This window comes from Polyodon spathula, chromosome 4, assembly GCF_017654505.1.
Source record: "Polyodon spathula isolate WHYD16114869_AA chromosome 4, ASM1765450v1, whole genome shotgun sequence".
Lineage (NCBI taxonomy): Eukaryota > Metazoa > Chordata > Actinopteri > Acipenseriformes > Polyodontidae > Polyodon > Polyodon spathula.
Genome location: NC_054537.1, coordinates 53,144,539 through 53,158,882, shown reverse-complemented (window position 1 = coordinate 53,158,882; position 14,344 = coordinate 53,144,539). Strand labels below are relative to the sequence as shown.

At 38.7% G+C, this 14,344-nt stretch overlaps 1 protein-coding gene across 1 annotated transcript in view; it reads left to right on the top strand.

Annotated features, from left to right (window-relative positions):
- Positions 1 to 14,344, top strand: part of LOC121314631 (trafficking kinesin-binding protein 1-like) — an 83,360-nt gene that overhangs the window by 53,095 nt on the left and 15,921 nt on the right. The window contains exon 14 of the mRNA XM_041248082.1: positions 10,346 to 10,561. Coding sequence (XP_041104016.1) covers positions 10,346 to 10,561 — 216 coding nt within the window. The remainder of the gene's footprint in view (positions 1 to 10,345; positions 10,562 to 14,344) is intronic.

Below are 14,344 nucleotides of genomic sequence, written 5' to 3'. Positions count from 1 at the left end.
AGGAGCGGTTCACCCTGGTTTGTCTGTGCATTTTGTTTCCTTACGCTTGCCACGTCTCTCTCGGCTTCATGGTGCACTTATGGTCCGCTGTGCTCAGTGTTTTTGTTGAGCTTTTACTAGTTTGTACGGTCTCAAGCCTGTCGCCTCTGGCTCCAGAATTGGCAGCAACACATTAATTCTTACTAAGGTGTTTCATTACCGCCACACCCTTACACTCACGCCTGAGTTCATTCTGTCTACATTATATGGCAGCGTGGATTGACGACATCTGCATGTTCTGGCTTGCTATACTTATACGAGCAGTTATTGGTTTCTGTCGCTAGGGGTCTCCCTCTTTCCAAAAATGAAGTTCTCCAGCCATGAACAGGTTCTTGTAGGTTTATATATATACACACATACACATACACATACACACACACACACAGCTCTGGAAAAAATTAAGAGACCACTGCAAAATTATCCGTTTTTCTGGTTTTACTATTTATAGGTATGTGTTTGGGTAAAATGAACATTTTTGTTTTATTCTATAAACTACTGACAACATTTCTCCCAAATTCCAAATAAAAATATTGTCATTTAGAGCATTTATTTGCAGAAAATGACAACTGGTCAAAATAACAAAAAAAGATGCAGTGTTGTCAGACCTCGAATAATGCAAAGAAAATAAGTTCATATTCATTTTTAAACAACACAGTACTAATGTTTTAACTTAGAAAGAGTTCAGAAATCAATATTTGGTGGAATAACCCTGATTTTCAAGCACAGCTTTCTTGCGTCTTGGCATGCTCTCCACCAGTCTTTCACATTGATGTTGGGTGACTTTATGCCACTCCTAGCGCAAAAATTCAAGCAGCTCAGCTTTGTTTGATGGCTTGTGACCATCCATCTTCACATTCCAGAGGTATTCAGTGGGGTTCAGGTCTGGAGATTGGGCTGGCCATGACGGGTCATAACCCGTTGGTCCTCCATCCACACCTTGATTGACCTCGCTGTGTGACATGGAGCATTGTCCTGCTGGAAAAACCAATCCTCAGAGTTGGGGAACGTTGTCAGAGCAGAAGGAAGCAAGTTTTCTTCCAGGACAACCTTGTACTTGGCTTGATTCATGCCAAAGCTGCCCGATTCCAGCCTTGCTGATGCACCCCCAGATCATCGCCGATCCTCCACCACATTTCACAGTGGGTGCGAGACACTGTGGCTTGTAGGCCTCTCCAGGTCTCCGTCTAACCATTAGACGACCAGGTGTTGGGTAAAGCTGAAAATTGGACTCATCTAGGGGTGCTTCAGCAAGGCTGGAATCGGGCAGATTTGTCTTTATGAAGGGAGTATGAATCAAGTCAAGTGTGTGTGTGTGTGTGTGTGTGTGTGTGTGTATATATATAATGTATGTACACACACACAGTGCTCCCTCGCTATAACACGGGTCTTGGGACACACACAATATGAGTATATGTTATAACCGAAGAACATTAGAAACTGGGGGAGGGGGTGGGGGCGCTGTGGGACACAAACCAACACACATCTGACTAAAATACAAAATAAAATAAGTCCCTCTCTATAATGCACATATAGTGTATATAGCAACATGGAATCAACATTTTAAAAAAAGGTAACATTCCCACTCATGGATCATTTTAAGTAGCAGTTTTTAAAGTGTAAATAGCCTGGCTAAATGGTGGTCGGAAGTTCAGTTTAAAGCGACAGACAAACAAACCAAGTGTAAGAAGTGGGGCTGAAGTGAAGCTGAAGTGGCTCGTCTCCTGGAGAAAGCTGTAGCTCCTCTTACAGCAAAATAGTAAATACAGTAGGAAAGATAACCACGTAATAGGCCCAATATTTATTTAGTTATAAAATGAATGTTGAATAAAATGTATTTGTTATACGTGTCAGTGGAGCTTTTGTTCAGTTCAGATACTGTATCAACAGGGAGAGTGAGAGAAACAGAAGTTAGACTGAGAAGTTGTTACAGTTTGAACAACACTGGGACTGCTATTTACTGTAGAAATATTGCATGACTCACTAGTCTGGGTGAGTTGGGGGATATGCTGTAGGAGCTTTATATCTGAGGCACATTATAACCAAGAGCCTTATGGTGAGGGAGCACTGTGTGATGGGTGTGTGTGTGTGTGTGTGTGTGTACACACACACACACACACACAGTGGTTCGCAGAAGTATTCACCCCTACCAATAATGTCACATTTTGTTGAATTGCAAATAATGTATGCACAATTTTGTCAAACAAACTTTTTTTTTATTCAAAGATGTAGTGGTTAAACTGAACACTGTTATATGAAGAGGAGATAAATGTCAGCAAAACTTACAAAGAAAATTTACAAAATGAAATGTACTGGTTGCGTAAGTGTTCAGCCCCTTAAGTCAGTACTTGGTAGACGGACCTTTTGCAGCAATTACTGCTTTTGAATAGGTCTCTGTTAGCTTTGTGCAGTAGGATGGTGACATTTTTGCCCATTCTTCAGAGGAAAATTGCTTCAGTTCTGATAAGTTTGTTGGGGATCGTCAATGGACTGCAATCTTCAAGTTTGCCGTACATTTTCTTTTGGATTTAAGTAGGACTTTTACTGGGCCACTCAAGAACATTAATTCTCTTGTTCAACCACTCCAGTGGGGCTTTGGCTTTGTGCTTCAGGTCATTGTCCTGCTTCGCCTGTACTTTCCACCATCCATTGTCTCCTCTATCCTGACAAGCTTCCCAGTCCCTGGTGAAGAGAATAACATGATGCTGCCACCATGCTTAACAGTTGGGTGATGTTGACTGAGTGATGTGCAGTGTTGGGCTTGCGCCAGACATAACACTTGGAATTTAGACTAAAAAGTTCAATTTTTGTCTCCTCTGACCACAAAACCTTTTTCCACATGTCTGCAGTATCATCTACATGCTTTTTTGCAAACTCCATACGTGCTTTAAGATGAGTTTTTTTTTAGTATTGTCGTCTTTCTTGCTACCCGTCCATACCTGCTAGCTTTGTGTAGGGACTAGCTTATTGTTCATGTGTGAACACTGACTCCCATCTCAGACACAGAACTTTGCAGATCTCTCAAGATTATTGTTGGCTTCAGAGTGACATCCCAAACTGGTTTCCTGCTTGCCCGGCTGCTCAGTTTGGGAGGGCGACCTGATCTTGGCAGTGTCGGGGTGGTATGATGCATCTTCCACTTCTTCATGATGGACTTCACTGTGCTGAGAGGGATATTCAGTGCCTTTTGAAATTTTCTTGTACCCTTCTCCTGCTCTGTGCCTCTCTACCACTTTATCCCTGACTTGTTTCAAAAGCTCCTTGGTCTTCCTGGTTGCTTTGTTGGATCACTATGTGAGTTGAAGCTTGAAAGTCTTTATATACCTGAGGGAAATTATCTATGTTCAACTTTGAGTACACACTGGCTGAAACTATTTCACCAATTTTGTGACCTTTCAAACAAATTATTTGCACCTGAGTGATTTAGGGATGCAGTAGCAAAGGGGTTGATTACTTATGCAACTGAGATTTTGAGAAAAACGGAATAGTCTTACTTATTTATATTCTATATGCATTTTTTAACTGCATCAGTGTGGAGTAGTTTGTGTAGATTCTACTTGTAAAGTCTAATTTGAAAGTGTTGTGGAGTATGCTCAGGTGCCAACAAAATGTGAAAACTTTGCAGGGGGGTGAATACTTCTGCAAACGTGTGTGTGTGTGTGTACATGCATACACGTCCACATTGCTTATGACCAAATCCCGCAAGGATTGACCCTTTACTATAGCGAACAAAAGGCTTTGGACCCAAATAGGGTTGTTATAGCGAGGGTGTACTGTATTTACAATTTGACGTATAGGCTTAATACACAACACTTGCACATTTTAATTTATAATGTTTGCATGTTTTGTTATTTCATTTTTGTTATTTTTCACCTCCAGTAGTTTTCAGCATTTAACAGAGGGTATAAAGAAGTTTGGATCATAATCCAATATCACCCGTTACAAAAAGTAATATACTGCAAGTATACTATTGGTACCATTACACTATTCTATTTTGACACAAGTATACTTGCAGTATACAACTTTGTGTTTTCTTTTTGTAAATAATGCAACATAGTTCTCAACTATTGGACATCTTACTTCTCTTTTTCATACCTGCATTGTCTCTTGCTAGATGTGCACCTCCAGATTCTGACATATACTTTTAGAAAACCAGGAGCAGCTTCTGCTCTGGATCAAAAATGCTCTGCTGCTGCCCGCCTATGTGGATAACTATCAGAAAACTAGTAGAAACTAACTAAAACACAAGTCTGGGAAAAACAAATGGAAGTCTGGAAAAAGTATGGAATTTTGATGTTGAAAAAGTGTATGAACCTTGAGATACTCTACCTATGTTTAGTACTATGTAATAGTTACTTTGTACAAATCACAGTCCATAGGTCAGTTATGGGCAGCTTGACATTTTTTTTGAAAACCAAATGTCTACAATGGACTGCCCGAAGGATAAGTAGCATTACCAAAATTTTGAGAGCCGTGTGTGTGTGTGTGTCTATATATATATATATATATATATATATATATATATATATATATATATATATAATATATATATATATATACACACACACACACGTGTGTGTGTGTTTGTATGTCAGGGGTGGCTAAACTTCCTGATCCTACAAGCTGCATACCAAAATTTCCATATGGTAGAGAGCCACAAGACACGTACTGTAAAACATGAAATGTTTGCGAGAGCAAGATATTTTAAATACTAGCATTGTTGTGCAGTACAGTTGTTGTTGGGATATCTCTTGATGGCAGCAAAATATACAAGAACAAGGGATACAACATTGTAGCGCCTGCACAGTGTCTGTAATTTGTATTGTACTGTAGATCTACAGTTAAACGTTAAATGCAATTCTGTGGTGTTTTGCCATTATTTCTGTTTATACTGTATGTGTTACAAATAAAATATTCAGTTATTAGAAAGCAAAATACAATAGCTGAATAATTAGGAACGCTACTAAATAGTTACATCTACTACAGAGCAGTTGATCTGCATGTTAAGGCATAATACTTTATTATGTTGAACTGGAAAACAGTTATTTTTCTACTGTGTAACTCCATAACAATGTTAGTATAATTACTGTATTACTGAGCATTGTCAGTTAGATGTTACATTTCTGCTTAAAGCTCAGATTGCTTAACAATTACCCAAGCCTAAACCCACAGCCTTAGGTTATTTACAAATACATGAAGGCACATTTATTTGAACTACAGGCATTTTTGGTCTGAGGTATCTATTGTATTATTATTTATTTATTTATTTATTTATTTATTTTTAAACTATGCAAGTCTTCCATTTTAGTGGACTACAGTACTGCACTTAGATTTTACTATTTGATACGATTGGCAAAGTTTTAAAAAAATCATTGTTTTTGATTCAGATTAAGCAGCCAGGGTGTTCTTGTGCTGCAACATGACAGTACACTAGGTGCTCAGAAGGTTAGGCAACACTTGGGTTATATTGATGATTTGTTAATAATTTGCTGGTTTCGTTTCCTTTCACTTCATTCTGTCTCTTATATTCTTTGTGTTGTATTACATTTATCCAGAACTGTATCTAATAATTTATTTCAGCTTTTTTCTTTATTCTTTGGAATGCCTTTCTAACACTGTCATAAGAACATAAGAACATAAGAAAGTTTACAAACGAGAGGAGGCCATTCGGCCCATCTTGCTCGTTTGGTTGTTAGTAGCTTATTGATCCCAAAATCTCATCAAGCAGCTTCTTGAAGGATCCCAGGGTGTCAGTTTCAACAACATTACTGGGGAGTTGATTGCAGACCCTCACAATTCTCTGTGTAAAAAAGTGTCTCCTATTTTCTGTTCTGAATGCCCCTTTTTCTAAACTCCATTTGTGACCCCTGGTCCTTGTTTCTTTTTTCAGGCTGAAAAAGTCCCTTGGGTCGACACTGTCAATACCTTTTAGAATTTTGAATGCTTGAATTAGGTCGCCACGTAGTCTTCTTTGTTCAAGACTGAACAGATTCAATTCTTTTAGCCTGTCTGCATATGACATGCCTTTTAAGCCCGGAATAATTCTGGTCGCTCTTCTTTGCACTCTTTCTAGAGCAGCAATATCTTTTTTATAGCGAGGTGACCAGAACTGAACACAATATTCAAGATGAGGTCTTACTAGTGCATTGTACAGTTTTAACATTACTTCCCTTGATTTAAATTCAACACTTTTCACAATGTATCTGAGCATCTTGTTAGCCTTTTTTATAGCTTCCCCACATTGTCTAGATGAAGACATTTCTGAGTCAACAAAAACTCCTAGGTCTTTTTCATAGATTCCTTCTCCAATTTCAATATCTCCCATATGATATTTATAATGTACATTTTTATTTCCTGCGTGCAGTACCTTACACTTTTCTCTATTAAATGTCATTTGCCATGTGTCTGCCCAGTTCTGAATCTTGTCTAGATCATTTTGAATGACCTTTGCTGCTGCAACAGTGTTTGCCACTCCTCCTACTTTTGTGTCGTCTGCAAATTTAACAAGTTTGCTTACTATACCAGAATCTAAATCATTAATGTAGATTAGGAATAGCAGAGGACCTAATACTGATCCCTGTGGTACACCACTGGTTACCACACTCCATTCTGAGGTTTTTCCTCTAATCAGTACTTTCTGTTTTCTACATGTTAACCACTCCCTAATCCATGTACATGTGTTTCCTTGAATCCCAACTGCGTTCAGTTTGAGAATTAATCTTTTGTGCGGGACTTTGTCAAAAGCTTTCTGGAAATCTAAATAAACCATGTCATATGCTTTGCAATTATCCATTATCGATGTTGCATCCTCAAAAAAATCAAGCAAGTTAGTTAGACACGATCTCCCTTTCCTAAAACCATGTTGACTGTCTCCCAGTACCCTGTTACCATATAGGTAATTTTCCATTTTGGATCTTATTATAGTTTCCATAAGTTTGCATATAATAGAAGTCAGGCTTACTGGTCTGTAGTTACCTGGTTCAGTTTTGTTTCCCTTTTTGTGGATCGGTATTACGTTTGCAATTTTCCAGTCTGTCGGTACCACCCCTGTGTCAAGAGACTGCTGCATGATCTTGGTTAGCGGTTTGTAAATTACTTCTTTCATTTCTTTGAGTACTACTGGGAGGATCTCATCCGGCCCAGGGGATTTGTTTATTTTAAGAGCTCCTAGTCCCTTTAACACTTCTGCCTCAGTTATGCTAAAGTTATTTAAAACTGGATAGGAACTGGATGACATGTGGGGCATGTTGTCAGTATCTTCCTTTGTAAAAACTTGTGAAAAGTAATCATTTAATATATTTGCTATTTTTTTTTCTTCCTCTATGATTTTGCCATTTGTATCTCTTAAACATTTAATCTCCTCTTTGAATGTTCTCTTGCTGTTGTAATATTGGAAAAACATTTTGGAATTGGTTTTAGCTCCCTTAGCAATGTTCATTTCTATTTCTCTCTTGGCCTTTCTAACTTCCTTTTTGACTTGCGTTTGCAGTTCTGTGTACTCTTTCTGCGTACTTTCTTTTTGGTCCTTTTTTAATGCTCTGTAAAGTGCCTTTTTTCGCTGAATATTTTTTTTAATTGATCTATTAAACCATTTTGGCAATTTAGTTTTACATTTAGATTTGTCTACTTTAGGGATATAATTGTTTTGCGCCTCTAGTACTACATTTTTGAAGAACAACCATCCTTCTTCTGTGGGTGTTTTCTCTATTTTACTCCAATCTACTTCTGTTAGTCTCTGTTTCATACCTTCATAGTTTGCTTTTCTAAAATTGTAAACCTTAGCTTTAGTCATTACTTTTGGGGATTTAAAAAACACTTCAAATGAGACCATGTTGTGGTCTGAGTTTGCCAGTGGTTCTCTGACCTCTGTTTTAGTTATTCTATCTTCGTTATTTGAAAAGACTAAATCAAGGCATGCCTCCCCTCTAGTGGGTGCCTTCACAAATTGTGTTAGGAAGCAGTCATTTGTCATTTCCACCATTTCTATTTCATCCTTCGCGCTACCCACTGGGTTTTCCCATTTTATTTGGGGGAAGTTGAAATCCCCCATTAGTATGGCTTCCCCTTTACTACACACATTTCTAATGTCATTGTATAACAGATTATTGTGCTCACCGTCTGAATCTGGCGGTCTATAGCATGCTCCTATTATTATGCCTTTTGAATTTTTGTCTGTTATTCTGACCCATATTGATTCGGTTTTATTTTCTTTGTCCAGGTTTAACACCTGGGCTTCAAGACTGTTTCTTATGTATAGCGCTACCCCTCCTCCTCTTCTGTCCTGCCTGTCTTTCCTATACAGTGTATACCCACAAATATTATATTCGTCCCCATCACTCTCAGATAACCACGTTTCTGTAACACCTATCACATCATAGTTACCTGTTAGTGCAGTAGCTTCAAGTTCTAGAATTTTGTTTCTGATACTTCTAGCATTTAGATAAATACATTTAATGGTTGTCTTACCTGAGTTGTTGTTCTTGTTTTGATGCGGTCTCCCTTCTGTCACTTACTGTGTGTTTTCTTTTTTCACTAAAGGCTACCCCTTTTCTTAACCATTTCCCTTTTCTTTTTTTCTGTTAGTATTTCTTTTCATTTTGAACTTCCCTTTATATTACGCCCTATCTTATGAGTCCACCCTGTAGCACTTGCATTCAGAGCAAGAGGGGTTTTAAAGATTTTAAGATGGTAATTGAAGAGACTCACTGTTATGTGTGTTCTCTAGCATTCTGTATTGTTGGTTAGTACCAGGTTTACTAACTATTTATCAGCAAAAAGTGACTTTTTACAGCCACTGGGTAAGCTTGTGAAAGCTTTGTTTTGAAGTGAGGGGTTTCGAAAACTGATCACTAGGGGTGTGCAACTGTTACTGTAGGAGCTGCCCCTGTGGTCAAAAAGGGATATTGGTAAGCCTGGTAAATAATGATATAAGCAGTAAGATTAATATCTGACCAGTAATACACATTGAACATGTAATTATGCTTCAAAAAATATAGGGTTTCTATACCAGGATTGTCATTACTTAACACTAGAATTACTGGACGTACATGTATACCTAGAACTACCGGAGAGGTCTTTTTAACCACTATATTAACTGTTCTGTTATTGTTTGTTTTCCTTCAGGATTATGTTTCAAACTGTTTTATTTTACACAAGTGTTTTCTAACAAGTGTTTTATTGACATGTTCAAAAGCTCAAAGGGTGGAACTTACTCTTCAAAGGATGGAACTTACAACTGTTCAAAACGTGGATTGTTCAAATGTTCAAAAGTCGGAACATATAACTGTTCAAAATGTGCAGTGCTTAAAAGATGGAAACGTACAACCGCTCAGAATGTGGAATGCCATCAACACAGACATGCTGCTTCTGTACATGTGCGTTGCACTTGCCACAGCTGTGGTTGTGTTGATCTCAGTCCCAAAATTTCTGCAAGTTCGTTATCGCTTTCACTGTCACTATCACTAAACTCATTGTGATCACTTTCATCACTGTGTTGGTCTGGCAGATTTTCGTGTCCCAGGTTAGTCTTCCGATAACTCCTGAAAGTACTGCAAGACTTGCTGTGCAGTCCTACATTGTGTTGGTCGATTCATTTTCATTAGACAATAAGTATTTTTACAGTTCCTGATAAATAAATCATGTGTGGAAAAGTCTCCTGTTGTAGCTATTCAAAATAAACCCAAAGCTTTCAATTTCAGCAGCTTGACCATGTGATCTATTTCGCGTGCACTAAGCTAAATCCACTGTTTTCATTATGACTGTCAAAATGACAGCCCTGGTAGTTCTAGGTATAAAGTATTATATCTCCATAAGTTTCTGCAGCCCTGGGTCTACTGAATTCTGGTGGTATCTTAGCTACACCAGATGGGAAACTCGTAAGAGAATGTGATTTTAGATGTGTTCTCGCAAGGCAACAGCCACAGACAATAAATTATCATACAGTCAATGTGAGTGGATAGATATAACTAAATATATATCTAAATATAACTACTGAAATCCTTTAGTATTTAACCACTCCTGCCTTGGCACAACAGTCTTTGTAACTGCTGTAGTATATTATGCTTGCACACCAGCCTCAAAGCCAACAATTTTATGTTTTTTCCATTCTGTGGCTAATGGCTGGATGTGTTATTTTCTCTTATGCAGGGTTATCTAGTTATATGAATGCAAATTGTTCTGCCAAGTAATGGAACATTTGCCATTGCAGGATTTAAAAAAAAAATATTAACGTTAATTCTTTTTGCATTTTTGTAGGTTAATCTTATACACAAGACCCTATTTTCTGATCTCTGTCATGTTATTCCTGCAGGTTCAGCCACTCTGCATCTCTGGCAGCAGCTGGCCCAGCCCAATCTGGGGGGGATCCTAGACCCAAGGCCTGGCGTGGTCACCAAAGGCTTCAGGCCGCTAGAGCTTGACCTGGAAGAGGTGTACCAGCTTGCAGACTTTGAGGAAGACGAGTCAGGTGACCTTTCTTTCCAGGAACTACATACCTCGACCCCTGCTCAGCCCATGGAGACCTCAGGTGAGAGGCCACGAGGGGAGCAAGTAACTGTTACAGAAAGCAGCTCTTTCCCCAGCCAGGCCCAGCTTGACGTCGTGGAGACACAGGAGCAGAAGGCTGTCGATGATGAGGTGTCTGGTGAGGGAGCCTCCTAATGTCCTGTGGAGTGGGACATCTGACGGGATGTTGAATACTGGGGCATTCATTCACATTACCATCGTTTTGACTTTCATAACACACACAACACAATCCTGTGTTATTTATTTATTTATTTTTTAAAGTATTTTATTTTTGGTTAAATTTGTAAAATTTCTTTGGGGGGGAATATTTCACAACTTAAAACATATCGATTTTAAATGAAACAATTGTCTTCAAAGAGAAAGGCTGCTAAAGAAAATAATTAACCACACAGAAGACTTATGACTTTTAATTACAATTTAGTTTTAGCAAGTAATACACGCTGAGTTTAATGCTGATCCATGTTGACAATGGTTTAAAACAGGCAGGCCGTGTATTCCAATTACAGAATGCCTAATTCTAAGGAATGGCGCGACATAATAGCTTTAATGTGTTTTTTTTTTTTCCTTCTGCTACTACTGTACTTTTAATAAAAATGATATTGTTGTTGGACTGGCTGTACTAGCAAGCAACAAGGAACTGTAGATCACTTTATAATCTGCAACATGTCTCTGTATTGAGTACAGTGCAACAGGTCTCTATTGACTTTAGTATCTGTCGTCTCTCAGGAGTACTGCATATAGCGACAGATACAGTATGCTCCTTTTTCAATCTAATTAATAAGGGGGCACCAAACTGTCCTGAGTTTCCTTTTTGGTTTGGTATTTATTTATTTATTTAAAAGTTCCACCTTTTTTTTTCTTATTTCACCATCTTGTCAGAATGATTTTCTTTGGTGTTTCGTTTGGAATTGATTTCATTTGTTGCATCGTTTTAATTTGTAAGCATTCTTCTTTTGTATGTTGCATCCTGGGTAGCTTGCAGTTTCAGAGCTTTAGATAATTCAATATCACAACATTCCTAATGTAAAAGGCAGATGCAGGGGCAAAAACTAATCACAACACACTGCACATGGCCTTGGCCATACATCAGTTTTGACCATTTTTCTTTTTTTTTTTTTTTATCAGGCTACTTAATCTTTATGTAATCAGGAGAAGAGTCCATGAATACCCAGTACCACCTTATATTATTATGGCTCAGTGTGTTGGACTCCTGCCTGGAATATTATGGAATGTTGTTGCATAATCCTTTGACTAATCATTTCCATTACTTGATGTGTATGTGTTTTCTATGTTTACTAAACTATTGCTCGCAAAGCTGCCTTACTGAGGAATAACTTTTAAAAAGAGGGAACTGGTCACGGGGGAAATCAATGCATTTATGTGTATGTATGTATGCATGTATAGAAACAGTGCCTATAGTAAGTATTCAACCCCCTTGGACATTTTCACAGTTTGTTGTGTTACAACCTGAAGTCGTGATGCATTTAAATGTTAAATGTTAAATGTTTTTCTTTGAAGAGGCAAGATAATTTTTATTGTGAAACAACAGTTAATGAAAAATAAAAAAAAAACTGAAATGTCTTGGTTAGAGAAGTATTCATCCCCTTAGTCAATACTTGGTAGAAACACCTTTGGCAGCAATTATAGCTGTGAGCTTTATTGTTTTTAAGCCACTCCAGTGACGCTTTGGCTGAGTGCTTGGGGTCATTGTCCTGCTGAAAGGTGAATCTCCATCCCAGTCTTAGGTCTTTTGCAGATTCATGCAGGTTTTCCTCAAGGATTTGACTGTATTTAGCTCCATCCATTTTGCCTTCTACCCTGACAAACTTCCCAGTCCCTGCCAATGAAAAGCATCCCCATAGCAGGATGTTGCCACCACCATGCTTCACAGTAGGGATGCTATTACCTGGATGATGTGCTGTGTTGGGTTTGCGCCAGACATAATGCTTTGTATTTAGGCCAAATAGTTCGATTTTTGTTTCATCAGACCACTGAATATTTTGCCACATCTTTTCAGAGTCTCCCACATGCCTTTTTGCAAATTCCAAGCAGTATTTTACATGGGCTTTTTTCAGAAATGGCTTCCTCCTTGCCACTCTTCCATACAGGCCAGACTTGTGGAGTACCTGAGCTATTGTTGACAGTTCCTCCCATCTCAGTCATAGAACGATGTAGGTCTTTCAGAGTTGTCATTGGCATCTTGGTGGCTTCTCTGACCAATGCCCTTCTTATCCGGCTGCTCAGTTTAGGAGGACGGCCTGATCTAAGCAGATTTTGGGTGATGCCGTATACCATCCCCTTCTTATTGATCGACTTGACTGTGCTCAATGCCTTTGAAATCTTTTTATACCCCTCCTCTGATCTGTGCCTTTCCACAACTTTATCCCGGCGTTGTTTTGAAAGCTCTTTGGTCTTCATGGTAGTGTCTTTGCTTTGAATGCACTACCCAACGGACCTTAGAGACAGGTGCATTTAATCTGAAATCATGTGAACCACTTTTATTGCACACAGATGGACTCCATTTAACTTATTGTGTGAATTCTGAAGGCAATTGTTGTTGGTTGCACCTGAGATAATTTAGGAGTGTCATAGCAAAGGGGGTGAATACTTATCTAATGAAGGCTTTTCAAGGTTTTATTTTTAATTGATTTGTTTTTTCACCCCCCCCCCCCCCATTTTTTCACACATTCAAAGTGTTGAGTAGGTTGTGCAAATCAAAGGAAAAAAATCACATTTAAATGCATCAAGATTTCAGGTTGTAACAAAACAAACTGAAAAAGGGGGGTGAATACTTCCTATCTGCACTGTAGATAGACAGATACAGATTATTTACACATGTCTATTATACAATGTGTTTCAAATATATACTGTATCACTTTTATCTACTAATATTTTGATATACTGTGCAATAGATTTTCCTACATTTTTACTGTAGAATTTATTTTCCATACCATTTGAGGTAAAACTTATAAGAAACTCAGTCAAGTAAACAAAAGTTTTGGCTAGTGCCGCCTTCAGTGTAATTTACAGAAATATTAGGAATAGTTAGTAGACAGCTTGAAATATTACTTTTGAACTAGTAGTATTGTTTGAGCTTAACATTTTTATTTGTAATTGTTTATTACAAAGCTGTTGTAGGTAATACATTTATGTTCATGTTTAATACACAATGCCTACTGTTAACCAAATCCTTCTGTCAGTTTCTCAGAATCGCTAGTTTACCTACCATAAACCTGGTTCTCTGTAAGAGAAGATGGCCACCAACATCGTTATGCGATACTATCCTGCCTATTGGTAGGTGTCACTGTGCTTCTATATCAAAGCTGCCGATAGGCCCCCTTCCCCCAGTGACCTCCTCCCGGTCCCCCCTCCCGAGGGTACTTAACCGTCACGCAGGGGAAGGAACACCCTTTTTTGTGACAAAACCGTGATGTCGCACATTCTTTTTCAGGGAACCAGGTTTTTGAAGATGGCCACCAAACTATGTTATGGGACAGAGCCGTCGCGAGGGAGAAAAGAACGGCAGCTTATGAGGGACGCTAAGTCCTGCCTGACCAAGGTCAGCAGTGCGAGCGTGCAACCTCGAGGACCCTAGTACCCACAGAGGGCAAAGAGGGATCTACCACATTCAAGCAGTAGAACCTGGCAAAGGTATGCGGGGTAGTATAGCTAGCCGCATCGCAAATTTCAGCCATGGAGGCACCTCGGAAGAGGGCCCATGACGTAGGCACACCTCTTGTGGAATGTGCGGCTATCTGCCCAGGTGGGGGTAAGCCAGCATTAT